The 15,657-nt window shown below is 36.3% G+C and overlaps 1 protein-coding gene across 1 annotated transcript in view; it reads left to right on the top strand.

Annotated features, from left to right (window-relative positions):
* LOC109103539 (peroxisome proliferator-activated receptor gamma-like) overlaps nucleotides 1-12,962 on the top strand; it is a 30,784-nt gene extending 17,822 nt beyond the window's left edge. The window contains exons 4-7 of the mRNA XM_042733540.1: nucleotides 1,826-1,964; nucleotides 5,683-5,882; nucleotides 9,985-10,438; nucleotides 11,431-12,962. Coding sequence (XP_042589474.1) covers nucleotides 1,826-1,964; nucleotides 5,683-5,882; nucleotides 9,985-10,438; nucleotides 11,431-11,678 — 1,041 coding nt within the window. The 3' untranslated portion in view covers nucleotides 11,679-12,962. The remainder of the gene's footprint in view (nucleotides 1-1,825; nucleotides 1,965-5,682; nucleotides 5,883-9,984; nucleotides 10,439-11,430) is intronic.
* The last annotated feature ends 2,695 nt before the right edge of the window (nucleotides 12,963-15,657 follow it).

Genomic DNA, 15,657 nt, shown 5'->3' on the forward strand with positions numbered 1-15,657 from the left:
ATGTTAAAGGATCTTTATGGAACCATTTAGACAAAAAAGGTTCTTCTATGGCTTCGTGAAGCACCTTTACTTTTAAGAGTGTAAAGGGGGAAAGACAAGAAATTGACTGAAAAACACTGGAAAAAGTGGCTTGTAAACCTGCGTCTGAGTTGGATAATGCTCGTGTGTGCAAATGGTTAATATAAGATACAATAATATATATTAAAATATTAATAAAGATATAAATAGATTGGGCTGCCAACTCATTCATCACAAGAATACACTCGATGCTAAACACCACACTGTACGATCATCGTACACCTGATCGCTTATAAAAGTCATAGCACACATCTCCTCTGAATAATGTGCATGATTTGAGTCCTCTTTCATGGGTCTGTGACAAACGGTGCGGGACGAGTTAGTTTGTACGGAAGAAGAAGGATAAGTATGTTGCCTTTGGCACGCAGCACTAATAAAAGTCTTCTGAAGTCATACAGAAACTTTCTTTGAGGAACAGCCATAAATCTGTGCTGCACATCTTCCTCCGTGTTCAAGTCATATGGTCACACAAGTCACAACCTTCGTCTGACCTTATTGCATTTGTAGTTTGCATGATTTATTGTTTAAATAAATAATGTGAGGTGATTGACTAAGGTTTGCATTGGTCAGATTAGTAGTATTTGCACCAGTATTTAACACCCCAGAAAACATGTCTTAACACATTTTAATCTCACACTAATTTTCCCTGTTAATTTAAAAGTGTTTAAAGATCAAGATAGGGCTGTGCAATTAATTGAAAAACAATTTAGATTTCTGCCTCCAACGATTATGAAATACAATAATCGAGATTAAACCCCCCTTTCCAGCGGTGCACATCTGGTCCTCCATAAAAGCCAAATTTCATCAGTAAAATCATGTAACGTGAATTGGGAAATTGGGATGTTATTTATTTATTAAAGTTTATCCAATTTATTCATGTTTTAAAGGCTGAAATAGAACTTGCTGTTTTATATGCGCTCAGAGCTAGAACAGAACACGGACATAAAAGTCATCTTTTAACTCGAGGTTTGCGCCTAAACAGTCAAATACACACAAAAATGTCCAAATGTGGCGCTTAGTGATTATTCACGTAAACCCTCGTCGGTTGTGTAATAAATGAGCTTAAAGAGTTTAGAATGAAAATACATGAGTAACAGTAAATTAGATCCGTGCGGCTCTTAAAGTGACAGCAGTCTAATATTCCTGCTGTGAGTGTGTGTGTAATATCAATCAAACAACACAAGACAAATTCAAAATCACACTCTGCTCTTGAGTGAAGGACTTCTGTAGCTTTACTAAGTGAGTTTAATTCTTACAGTGAAGAATATGTTGTCTTATTTTACATTAGATTATTCATATATATACATTGATCGCTATCTTTAAATAAATCATTCATTTACACTTTTGGTCATATGGCCCACTCATAATCGTGTTAAATAATCGTGATTACAATATTGACCAAAATAAATATGTGTCATAATCCAGTAGCCCTAGATCCAGAGCTTCAGTCTCCATTTGGATGTAAAAGAGCGGCTGGTATATTTCTGTAAATGGTTCCGTTTGAGGAGTAAAGAAGGTTTTCGTTTGGAAGGTGAATAAACGATGGCAGAATGCTCTTTTCCTCGGACTACTGAAACAGGCTTTTCCAAAAATGACAGAGTTGTAATCATTAGCCGCAGCTGTTCAGCTCTATTGTGCTTCTTGACAATGAGCTGAATAGATCAGATATGTTTTTTAAAGAATTCTAACAAGGCAAGGAAAGCATTTTCCCCTTCCTTCCTAACGACATTCCTTTTCTTTTTGGCAGGGATTCTTCCGCAGAACCATTCGTCTGAAGCTGGTGTACGACCACTGCGACCTGCACTGCCGCATCCACAAGAAGAGTCGCAACAAGTGCCAGTACTGCCGCTTTCAGAAGTGCCTGATGGTGGGCATGTCACACAACGGTGAGCTGAGCATGAACCCGCACTCGCGAGAAAGGCCCTGCCGTTTCAGAGAACTGGTTTCTGTTTGAACCACCCGAGGCAGACTCTTTCAATGCTACGCTCTGAGACATCTGCGCCTGGCTTCGGATGCCTTGTTGTTTCCTTCGTGTGGTCTCCTGCTGCAACATATGTGGCATTTCTTTCAGAACGTGCAGAGATCGAGTGTGTGTGTGTGTGTGTGTGTGTGTGTGTGTGTGTGTGTGTGTGTGTGTGTGTGTGTGTGTGTGTGTGTGTGTGTGTGTGTGTGTGTGTGTGTGTGTGTGTGTGTGTGTGTGTGTGTGAGTGTGTGAGTGTGTGTGGGTGTGTGTGTGTGTGTGTGTGTGTGTGTGTGTGTGTGTGTGTGTGTGTGTGTGTGTGTGTGTGAGTGTGTGTGTGAGTCTGTGAGTGTGAGTCTGTGTCTGTGTGTGTGTGTGTGTGTGTGTGTGTGTGTGTGTGTGTGTGTGTGTGTGTGTGTGTGTGTGTGTGTGTGTGTGTGTGTGTGTGTGTGTGTGTGTGTGTGTGTGTGTGTGTGTGTGTGTGTGTGTGTGTGTGTGTGTGTTTTCTTTGCCTCGGGGCTTATAAGCAAAGTGGCACCTTACTTGCAACCGCACGAGTCTTGGTTTAACACCTCAGCGTGGAACACCACATGTCATTACCATCAGCTGATAAACTCTCTATCTATCCATCCATCCATCCATCCATCGATCTATCTATCCATCTATCTATCTATCGTTCTATCTATCTATCGTTCTATCTATCTATCGTTCTATCTATCTATCGTTCTATCTTTATCTCTATCTATCTGTCTGTGTATTCTGTTTTTTTTTTTTAATTCTTTATTTTTTTTCTTTTCCGTTTAGTTTAAAGCACTGATTTTTTCCTAAAGGCTGTCATAAAAGAAAATAAATATGAAGACAATCCCTATAATTGTTTATATATTTATGTTTAAATATAGAGTTTTAGTTTGGCAGCCTGTTTTTCTCTTTTATTTATTTTTATTATTATTTGTTTTGTTTTGATTATTTTTAAATGCTTTCCTTTTCTCCTTAATCACACCATTAGTTTTAAGCATTTCTATTACAGATTCTTTTCTTAAAGATTCTTATGAAATTAAATTTAAAAAGTATAGAAAACCCGTATGTTTTTATATATGTAAATATTTGTTTAAATGTACAGTTTGTAGTGTTTTGTATGTAATGTTTTAGTTTGCCTGTCTGTTTTTCTCTTTTATTTATTTGTTTGTTTGTTCTGTTTTTTCCCCTCAGCTTTATAGTTGATAGTTATGTTTACTTCTATGGTTTTAGTTTGCTTGTTTGTTTTTCTTTTATTTAATTCTAATTCATTCTTTCATTTCTTCTTTTCCATTTGTTTTTAAGCATTTATCACACATTCTTGTCCTAAAGGCTCTTATTAACCTACCTCTTTAATAATACATGAAATCAAATCAAGATGATTATTTCTATTTATGTTTTGCTTCTCCTTTTCTTCTTTATTTCCCCTCCCCTTTAATTCTTTCATTTCCTCTTTTCCATTATGTTTAGCCCTCTTATTCCGGACTCTTTCCCCGAAGGCTCGTGCAGACAGGCTCTGTGTGTAAGCGTCTCTGAGTGTGTTGGGGTTAATTGCAGGTGTGCACAGAGAGGTCAGTCAGGTTTAGCAGTACCAGCTCGCTGCGTTCCCATTGGCTCGCTCTGTCTCCCCTCCTCCCCTCCTCCCTCTCTCTGTAGTGGTGGGTGGAATCTGGCTGGATTTGGCTGCCTGTCTCTTTTATCAATGATTCATGAAGCGTGGACAGGCTTCCACAAACATGCTGTGTCACTGGCTCTGGCCTCTGGCCAAGCGTACAGCAGGAGAAAGCTAGTTTACAGAAGGTGTGATAGTAATGCACACATCATATCAATCAGCAAGTCAGAGCATATACGTGAAAGAAACCGTTTACTTCCTACATTACGAATATTAGATAACCTCTGCCGTTCTGGCTGCATGGGTCACGAACGCTCTCCAAGTCAAATATTGCAATCAATTCTGATCAAAGGGTTCAGAAATGTTTTCATGCGTGAAGAAATGTATACAGAATTAGATTTCTTACATTAGATTGAGGGCACTTCTTCACGTTTCCTGTCTAACTGGCCTGAAACCATGCCAAGGTTTATCGGAAGACACTTAAAAATGAAGCAGTTGCTAAAGAGCTCACATTCAGCTTATTTTCAGCTTCGTGCGCAGAATGGTTAGCTGGTTTTACGGCTGTTTATGTCCTTGTTTCTGTTGCCTTTGATCACGTCGGCTGTCCTAGATTCAGTGGAAATAGTCACAGGTTTCAAAGTTGAGATTTCAATGCACAGATTCATTTGCTATTAGATTAAGTATTAAACGTCAGGCCAGTCATGTGATCCTAAAGCATATCATAATGAGTAACTAATAATGATTAAACATGTTTTACATTTCAGATCTCAAAGGAAATGTTGACTTGTAAATACAATTCTGCCACACTGTTGCATTATTCCAGATGCTTTTTATTTCCCTGAAACACAAAAAGATGCTTTTTAAAGAACACTGCTATTGTGGGTTTATATTATACACTGAAAAATGTTAAACAACCGTATTTGAAGTGCATTTTTATCAGATCAAAAGTTTAAACCTGTTTTGTTCAGTTTGTCTAAAAGCAAATAACACCCCCCACAGGAAATAAAATAAAATAAAATTGTAATTAGTCACTTGTTGGTACATAACAAAAAATATGATGCATATTTAAAAAAAGAAAAAAGACATCCTAATAAATATTACAGTGCTTTCAAAGTTGTCTTTATTTGTAGTAAGTAAACTGAATTAAACATTGACTAAAACATGTTTTTAGTTTTATCTTGGGTGAAAATTACAATAAAATATATTATGTTCTATTATAATTATAATTGAATATATAAATTATATAATTATAATTTTTTATTGTATTTCAATTAATGACCTCTGTCAAGTAACATTGGCTTATTTCTAAAGAGAATATATTAAGTAAATACTTTGTATAAATGTTTTTGTCTTTGGAAAAACAAATACTTTTGATCAATAATAAATGATGACGTACAGTGTGAACCAAATCATAAATACAACTTGAGAAAAAAATGTGTCTGTAATAAATCAGAGTATTTAGTTAGTTAGTTAGTTAGTTAGTTAGTTAGTTAGTACAAAGTGTCATTTTTTCAGTGTAGGCTGTGAATAGAAGAATTCTGGTAATTATCACACGTGAAACGAGGGAGCGTCTCTGATAGAGAAACGTAAAGATATGATTACTGAAGAGGCCCGTCTCATACAGGAGCATCACTATCACTGTCACACACACAGGCTTTACTGTTGTATCTTCAGTTCTTTAGCTTTCTCATTAACATGACAAACTTTAAAGCATTGTGGTTTTGTCTATAAAATCATATGGACACTGAATTAAATACTATATAATACTGAAATGTCTGAAATGATATCAGTGCGATTCAGAGTGTACTAAATGGGTCAAAAGAAATATATTTGAGAAGTTTTGATGAAATATTGCTTGTTTTACTGGGGCTGTTTGAAGCGGTCGTAATGACTGTGCTAACATACTGAACACTGCAAACAAACTCCCACACAAGATCCCTGCAGACCTGAGACTGCCAGCACGATGCATCTGGGATTCGGGGGTTTTCAACTGTCTGTTTGTTTGCTTTTTTCCCAGCCATTCGTTTTGGTCGAATGCCGCAAGCCGAGAAGGAGAAGCTCTTGGCGGAGTTCTCCACTGACGTGGATCACAAGCATCCCGAATCTGCGGACCTCAGAGCTCTGGCCAGACATCTCTACGAGTCCTATCTGAAGTACTTCCCCCTGACCAAAGCCAAGGCCAGGGCCATACTGTCAGGAAAGACCAGCGACAGCGCAGTGAGTGCACACTTCTGCAGTATGGCCACGCTCGGCTGAGACACCTTTAATAACCCTCACAGATAGTGCTGTAGCTGTGAACGTTAACCTGTCAAGCAGCTGAACACTAATCATCTCACGCCATGCTTTCATCACGTACTTCAGTACCATCCATAACAAATCACACAAACATGACCAGCAGCATCCTTTCACTCCTAGATTAGTTCAACAGCATTCCTTGAATTAAATAATTATTTACTGGTTATTACATTTTTTTAATAAATAATTACATAAAATAAATAAATGAATAAAAATGATAAAATTTAAAAAAAAAAATTTATCTGTAAATATTTTTATAATTTATAGGACAATATTTGTCTGAGATACAACTATTTGAAAATCTGGAATCTGAGGGAGCAAAAAAATCTAAATATTGAGAAAATCATCTTTAAAGTTGTTCAAATGAAGTTATAAACAATGCATATTACTAATCAAAAATTAAGTTTTGATATATTTACGGTAGGAGATTTACTAAATATCTTCATGGAACATGATCTTTACTTAATATCCTCATGATTTTTGTCATAAAAGAAAAGTTGATCATTTTGGCCCATACAGTGTATTGTTGTCTATTGCTACTTAAAATTTTAAGTTTATTCAACTAAAATATTCAAGTTGTCACTTAACTTTATATTAAGTAACGTAAAATTTCAAGTTGACTAAACTTAAAATTTTTAGTCAGCAAGGTAACAAATTATTTTAAGTTGAAACAATTATTTTTTACAGTATATATATATATATAAACACTGTAATAAAATAATTGTTTCAACTTAAAATAATGTTACTTTGCTGACTATATATATATATATATATATATATATAAAGAAGTCATAAAATGTAAGAAATTATCTAAATTTTTATTTAATAGTTTTTACTGAAACAAAAATATTTATTTTATTTTTATGTTTTTGTTTTAATTATTAAATTATATCACACTATCTACACTGAAACATGTATGAATATCACCGCTTTAGATGACAAAACATTTATTTCAAAGACGACATTTTATGTACATTTAATAAGAGCAAATTCACATTTATTATTTTCATGCTCCTATTTTCTTATTTTATTTACAGTATATAAGCATAGCAATAATGAAAGCCAAAACCGAAGCCCCTGGGCCTTTCTGTTGAATTCCTGTTTTGTTGACAGTAGAAATAAGTTCAAATCAAACATCGTGTGTCTTTAACCAGAGATATGAGCAAGGCTGTTAGATGCTTGTTTTGACTAACACAGCCAGTGATACCAACCATCTGCTCTCTTTGCAGGAGAAATATTTAGAAAGGCACAGACTGCAGAAGGAAAGGCCTACACAAATATAAAAGCAGCATATATCAGAAGCGTCTTAATTCATGCTTGATTAGTTCCACATTCAGGGCTTGTGCAGTCATGCAGACAACTCAGAGGAAGCTGACAGAAAACGAAAGATCAGCTCGAGACTTCCGAGAACGTGTTTTCTGTTCTAATGCGAGAGTAAACGCTGTGAGGAATCATAGTTAGACAGGAATCCAGAGCTCGTTCTTTCATTGACGCTGGCAGGCCCATTGCAGAAGGCTTATATTACTGATATTCATATTACTGTCTAACTTGATTTTGAGCTGGAACGACGTGAAATCAGGAAGTGTTTTGTTTGAGGTCATGTTCGTGAATGCATCTGTTTTCTGCCAGAAGCATACAGAACACAGTAACCAACATCACTGCATCAGCTCATATCAGTCTAGCAAACTTAGGACTGATCTTCACAACCTGTCTGTTGTCTAATTACAATATTGCGTATAAGTGTGTTACTTTTTATGGAAAGTAATGCGTTATGTTAGTTTTTCTCATCTGGTCTGGGCTTACTTGTTTGTTTTTAATATATAAAAAAGTTCAATTTTTGGCAAATGAAGGAAGTGTAAATTCACGTCTGTACAGTAGAGGGCGCCGCTCAAACTAATCACATGAAGAATATGACGCAGGAGAAGAAAGTTCAACACTATTCAGCAACAACTAAAATTTAACACGTTATGTTTATCTAAAGTCATATTTGCTTATTAGTATGTTTATGCTGGATCGCTGAAGGTCAGGAGCAAAGACACTGTTTAATAAAATGCGATTAAATACGTAAAGGTTATTTGTTATTTAACAGTTTTAATTATTGCAGGTTTGGGTCATATTCTGAGTTTGGATTTCATTTTATTCATTTTGAGAAATACAAAATGAGAGTGAGATGAGAAAATTCATGAACTACAGTAAGATTATGTTCACACCTCTGCATTTTCATCTGATGTCTGTCACCATGGCAACATCAAAGCTGTCAGTCAAGACATGGAAACAAAGTAACTGGAGTTACTTATTTAAAAAAGTAAAAAGTACTGTGTGTTACTTTACTAGTTACTTGAAAAAAGTAATCTGATTACGTAATTCGTAACTGTATCTAAATCACTGGATATTAAAGTTTTTTTGTAGCATTAGATATTCAATGAAGTTGAAACCTAATACTAACATTTTAAAGTGTAATCTGACATTTTCTGTCAAGAAAATCCTCACGTTACTGGCAAGTAATGAATCTTGGGATAGTCTGTTGAATCCTTCATAGCCTGGGAAACAAAGGATGCATTCAGGCCTAAATCTCTGCAACAACACTTGAGAGAAACCTCGAGAAGTCCAGATTCAACCAATGCCAAGATATGCATTCATATTAGTGCTGTCAAACCATTGATCATGATTAATCGAGTCCGAAATAAAGGTTTTTGTTTACATAATATATGTGTGTAAACTGTGGATATTTACTGTGAATATATAAATACACACACATGCATGTATATATTTAAGAAAAATATGTTAGGTTTATACATTATATTAATCATCAATTATATTAATATAAATATATACATATGTATATTACTGTCAGAAATGCCAGTGTGAATGCTACGTGGATGAGGACCAAATATATCGTTTTCTTTTTTTGATCCGGATCAAACGAACGAAGAGAAGCGAACCAGAAGTGTGAACGCACCCGTACTTCTATAGAACATCTCGTAACACACACTCAGCGGTGGGGAGTAACTAGTTTTAATTATGTAATTTAATTACAAAATAAATGTAATAATAATAACAATTAAATTACAGCTACTTATGAAAATGTCAGATATTACAAAAGTGGGATACATTTGGGTTTTTTCACACACCTATAGATTTAATTGATTGCTTTCCCAAATTGCTCTAAATATGAGACACCAATTTTTCAGGAGTTTAGAACACATGCTTTTTCCATAACTGCTTTATTTCCTATTTGGGTTTATGTATATGCTATATTTTTTTTAGATTAACTGCTTTTTCCAAGCCATTTTTAGATGCCAGTGTTTCCTATCATAGCTAAGCAAAGGTTTGATTTCAAAAACAGAATGATATCTGTGTCCCTGCAGCACAGAAGCAGTCATCAGTAGCACAGGTATATTTGTAGCAACAGACAACAATACATTGTATGAGTCACAATTATACATTTCTCTTTTATGAAATATATCAAAACTTAATTTTTGATTAGTAATATGCATTGCTAAGAACTTCATTTGAACAACTTTAAAGATGATTTTCTCAATATTTAGATTTTTTTGCTCCCTCAGATTCCAGATTTTCAAATAGTTGTATCTCAGACAAATATTGTCCTCCTAACAAACCACACATCAATGGAGAGATTATTTATTCAGCTCTCAGATGGCGAATATTATGACTGGTTTTGTGTTCCAGGGTCACATATCTATTAAACTATTTCTTGTTATGGTTTCAAATCTGTATTTAACCTCAGAACGATCCCAAAGTAAGTCTGATTTTGTGGTGGCTGTGCTCTAAAATTAAATGATTATAATCTTAATTCAAGTGATGAAGGGTTTTGAAAGCCTGACAGTAATCAGTGTTGAGTGCTACTGCTTTACATGTTTCAACATGATTAACAGTTCAAAACAATCAACATTCATCATATCAAACGTAATCAGTTCCTTTAATAAAGTAATTGAAATAGTTACACAACTTGTTACAGTTCACACAGGGCAGCTTGTAATCTACACGTTGTTGTGGTTCACAGCCGTTCGTTATTCACGACATGAAGTCTCTGCTGGAAGGCGAGCAGATGATCAACAGCAGGCAGATGCCGGCGCAGGAGCTGCGCGTCATGCACGAGGTGGAGCTGCGCTTCTTCCACAGCTGCCAGTCACGCTCGGCCGAAGCCGTCAGCGAGGTCACCGAGTTCGCCAAGAGCATCCCGGGCTTCGTCAGCCTGGACCTCAACGACCAGGTGACGCTGCTCAAGTACGGCGTCATCGAGGTCCTCATCATCATGATGGCGCCGCTCATGAACAAAGACGGCACGCTCATCTCCTACGGCCAGATCTTCATGACCCGCGAGTTCCTCAAGAGCCTGCGCAAGCCCTTCTGCGAGATGATGGAGCCCAAGTTTGAGTTCTCCGTCAGGTTCAACACGCTGGAGCTGGACGACAGCGACATGGCTCTGTTCCTGGCCGTCATCATCTTGAGCGGAGGTGGGTCTCGCTTCCAGAAGCAAACCTATTCAGTCAGCCCATGATAAGAGTAACCTCAGGTCCGACCACAAGCTGGTGACTCACGATATCATCTCCGCTGAGCTTCCAGCAGACTCTTGTGATCTGAGCTGTCACCAGCTTGCGTCACACCTCGGTTTCTAGAAGGCTTATATTTGGCTGGTTATCACTAAAGTGGTTTAATTCACAGCTAGACAAGGCTCTGCAGGAACCAGTGCAGTTATCGTTCAGATGCATTAAACTTTGTTGATGCTAACACATGATAAAATACTCTTGAAGAACTAAAAAAGACTCTGAAAGAACATCAGACAGCAGGTGAATCTCAAAAACGTGCAAGAAAAGAAAATTAAGCCCAACTGATTTACTCCTTTCTTTCTTTTTTTACAGTTTTTTTTTCAGCTGCTCACACACAAAATCTGTCCTTGTCACACAGTTTCTGAAAGCTGTACTCAAACAGCAGAAGCACACACCAGATCTACAAAACCATACACTCATTCTCAGTTTTCAGTTTCATAAAACACTTTTTGTAAAACACAACACATTCTCTGTGTAACACACACATCTAACAGGAATTAATATTACGGCAAAGGTGTTTGCAAATGTTTGATTTTGAGATGTTTGTGATATTTTGAATGCAGCGCTTCATTCTGCAGAAGATGTGTGCAATTCTTGGATTTGTGTGTAACGTTTTGAAAATGTGTGTAAGCAGCTGAAAAAAACGAATTACGTTTTTTTTTTTTTCATTGTGACATTATTTTTATTAATAATTATAATCTTTAAATTATAAACAACATTTGTAAAATTGTAAAAAACAATCAAATAAATAAATGCAAATATAAATCACACTAGTTTTTGTACTAAATTTAGTTGATGGTAATTATTAAAAATAAAATCATGGTGAACAAATCTACAGTAAAAGCTGTATAATAACTCTTACTGGAATGACCCTCTGTGTCTGTGTTGTGGTCTGCTAGATCGGCCGGGTCTGCTGAACGTCAAGCCCATCGAGGACCTGCAGGAGACCGTTCTTCATGCTCTGGAGCTCCAGCTGAAGATGAACCATCCCGACTCCCTGCAGCTGTTCGCCAAAGTGCTGCAGAAGATGACGGACCTGCGGCAGCTGGTGACCGATCACGTCCAGCTGATCCAGCTGCTCAAGGAGACCGAGGTGGACTGGTGCTTGCACCCGCTGCTGCAGGAGATCATGAGGGACTTGTACTAGTCTGTGTTTGACCGATGCACTCGAGTGATTCTGAGCGCGCTGTACTGCTCTGATATAGTCCTGGTGTTTTTGCACTGAAAAACCTTCGTCAGCAGAGAAACTATGAGACTGGTTTCTGGCTTTCCAGACACAGAGTGTCGGTGCCCAGCACAGCGGCGCTGGTCAAAGAGGGCAGGACCACTGTGAAAACATTTACCAGCTGATTTAAAACCACACCTGTGTTTGTGCATTCAGAGGCCTTACAGATGGACATAAAAGTGACACTCCTCTTTTCATTTTTAAAAATGACATAAAAACAGAGGTGTGCATAAGTCTGAGACCACACTGCAAGATGAGACAGAAATAAGGCAAGATTTTTCTAGGTAACTATATAACTATAAATACATTTAGATATAAAATTCACCATGTTGAACTTCTTCAGAGAGACTTTTTTTTGTGTGCTTCAAATACTCTTTTGGGCATATTAAGTCATTTAACATTTTCAAATTATTTTTTAGGAATAATTTATATATATTATCATATAAAATAATATATAATTTATAATATACTGTATATATGCTAGTTTAACATGGTGATTGTCACTATTTTACATTTAAATGTATTTTATTGGAAGAGAATCCGAATTAATTACAAGCAGGAGCTCGTGGTCTCAGACTTGTGGATGCTGTTTTACAATGTTTCATTTTTGGCCTTTATCAAAACATTACAGATAGCAATAAAGTTCCCATTTACAAAATCTGTAGGAGTGACACATACATTTGTTCTTGTAGGGCTGTAATAAAACGAGACACACACAGCACTATCATCAGATGGACCAAAGAGCTGGTGTTTGTCTCAAACTATGCACAATATATATATATATATATATATGAGAGATAAATCTGAACATGTAAGCGTGCAGCTCATTGTAACCACTGATATTTGTCACAGGTGACAGGTTTTCTTGCTTGTACATGGAGCACATACAACACTTTCTTAGATTATTTTCCAAACACCTACTTTTCTGCTTCAAATTCAGAACTTAAATGTGTTGTCTTTTACATATACAAACATTTAAAAAATAATAATAATAATAATGCTGCAAGGGCTTTTTGTGTTGTGTTATTTTTCTCAGTCAGAATTATTTTTTCAAATCATTCTAAAGCTTTAATTTTTTACTTTAATTCACGAGATGTGTGTAAAAAAGAAAAAAGGGAGGATTTTTCATAAATTTTAAATGACATGTAAGCTGTTAAATGTCAAATGTATTTGAATATGTAAATAAATATTTTCAAACTATGTTAACTGATGGATTACCTGTGTAGTTTTTACACATATTTTGATTGACGTGATGCACTCAGTCATCACACACCTTTTTCTGTGGCCGTCTTCGTGTGTGTGTGTGTGTGTGTGTGTGTGTGTGTGTGTAAGAGAGAGAGACAGAGCGAGATAGAGTGTGTATGTGTGTGTCAAGTCGAGTCAAGTCATCTTTATTTATATAGCGCTTTAAACAAAAAAGATAGTGTCAAAGCAACTGAACAACATTAATTAGGAAAACAGTGTCAATAATGCAGAAGGACAGTTAAAGCAGTTCATCATTGAATTCAGTGATGTCATCATGCAGCTCAGTTCAGTTTAATTAGTATCTGTGCAATCATTTGCAATCAAGTCAACGATATCGCTGTAAATGAAGTGTGTGTGTGTGTGTGTGTGAGTGTGTGTGTCTGTGTGAGTGAGTGTCTGTGTGTGAGTGAGTGTGTGTGTCTGTGTGAGTGAGTGTGTGTGTGTGTGTGTGTGTTTGTGCCTGTGTGTGTGTTTGTGTCTGTGTGTGTGTGTGTGTATATAGAGTGTATATGAGTGAGTGTGTGTGTGTGTGTGTGTGTGTGTGTGTGTGTGTGTGTGTGTGAGTGTGTGTGTGTGTGTGTGTGTATGTGTGTGTTTTGATTAATGTCTACCTACTGAAGTCTTGAGCAGGCAGAGTGCGTGCAGCTTTATAACACACGTAGCTGCTTTGAGTCATTACATCATGCTGTTATTGCGTGTGTCTGAACACACCCTGTTGTGATTGCAAAATCTGAACTTCACTGCACCCCGCAGTAGATGCATATCTCCTTCGACAAAATATCATTTCCAGCTGGACGGGACAGGAATATTTCTTCCTCTAGTTAGAGCTCAGTGATGAATGCAGGAGCTTGCTGAGTGTGCTGCTGTGTTCTGGGCTCGTGGAAGGGGAAGAGAGAGACTGGCAGATGTGAGGTGTCATTCGTTTTTTATGTGCCCATAACATCTTTCACAATATTCTTTGGGTCAAGAACATTTTAGAACAAAACCAGCAAGTTTAATGCAACTCTGTTTCGAAGTATAAACTATTGCAACTTTCTTCAAACCAAATTTGTTCAGTTATACACAAGAAATATGGATTTAATTGTTTGAATCATTTATTTTTTAAAGGGTAAGTTGTTGCAAAAATGTTTTGCATACAGTTTAATTTTTTAAATTTTTTTTTTTTAAATTTTTTTTTTTTTTTTTTTTTTTTCAGGTAAACATTACATTACATATATTTTTTTTAGATGTAAAGTGACGTGACATAGAGCCAAGTATGGTAACCCATACTCAGAATTGGTGCTCTGCATTTAACCCATCCAAAGTGCACACACACACCGTGAACACACACCCGGAGCAGTGGGAATCATTTAAGCTGCGGCCACAATGACTTGTAAAGTGTTAAACAGTAACACTTTACAAGAAGATCCCATTAATTACCATTAATGCATTAACTAACTAACAATAAGCAGTTGTTTTGGTGTTTATTCATTTTAGTTAACATTAGTTACTAAAAATACAATTGTTCAATGCTGATGATGTCAGCTCAGGTTCAGTAAATAATATAAACAGCTACAACTTTTGATTTTAATGCATAAGTAAATGTTGAAATTAACATTAACTTCATTTACTTTAGAAGTACTTTAATGTTTAGTTCATAACTATATGTAGTTAACTAATGTTGACAAATAGAACTTCATTATGAAGAGTTACCAGGTAAACGCTAACCAAGTACAGAAATAACTACATCTAGATCAGATTAATATTAGCATTTCCATGATAAAACACCGTCATTTAACAGAACTGTAAACACAACTATATGTCTGATTTATTGCCAAGAACAAGTATTTTTGGTCTTTGTAAACCCCATTCCAGGCTAGCTAAACAAACAAACAAACAAAACTACTTTTTTATTTGAAGTATGTGGAAAACACAATGTCAAATGTATGAAAATTTCACAACATACTACTTAATTATATTTTATATTTAGGGCCCAAGCACCGAAGGTGTGTAGGCACCTATTAAAATCGTTGGCGTTCTTCTTCTTCTTCTTCTTCCACTGAAAGTCTATGGCAGCCCATAGAACCGCTTGAGGGAAAGTTGTGAGATTTGGCACACTGATAGAGGACAGTGTCAACATTAACCATCGCAAATTTGGAGTCTCTAAATCCAACTCTTTAGCTGCCACCACTTGTCCAAAGTTTCAATAATATTTCATGCTAATAATTTTTGAACCGTAAGCCACAGAAGGAAAATTCCTTTTTCCTCTGAATCCTTGGCTCATGCTGAGTCGAATGGACACCAAAATTCGCAAGGTTTAGTTTTTTCACTATTTCTAATTGTTTGTAAAACCTACTTTTTTGAACTCGTCCTAGACGGTTTGTCTGATTTTCACCAAAATTGGCTCAGATCATCTTCAGACCATGATGGCAAAAAGTTATGGAATTCAAGTTGATTCGTTTAGCCGTTCTCGAATAACATGCAAATGAATTCGAAGAAAAGCACACAAAAATGCTTGTGACACTATAACTCCGTAATGGTTTGTCGTATTGAGACCAAACTTGGTGTGTGTTATAACAAGCATGACCTGAGACCACCTGCAGTGTTTTGACGCAGCGCCACCTAGTGGTCAGAAGATACGAAAAGTGCATATTTTTGCTTATAACTTCTGAATGGT

The sequence above is a fragment of the Cyprinus carpio genome, chromosome B11, assembly GCF_018340385.1.
Source record: "Cyprinus carpio isolate SPL01 chromosome B11, ASM1834038v1, whole genome shotgun sequence".
Classification (NCBI taxonomy): domain Eukaryota; kingdom Metazoa; phylum Chordata; class Actinopteri; order Cypriniformes; family Cyprinidae; genus Cyprinus; species Cyprinus carpio.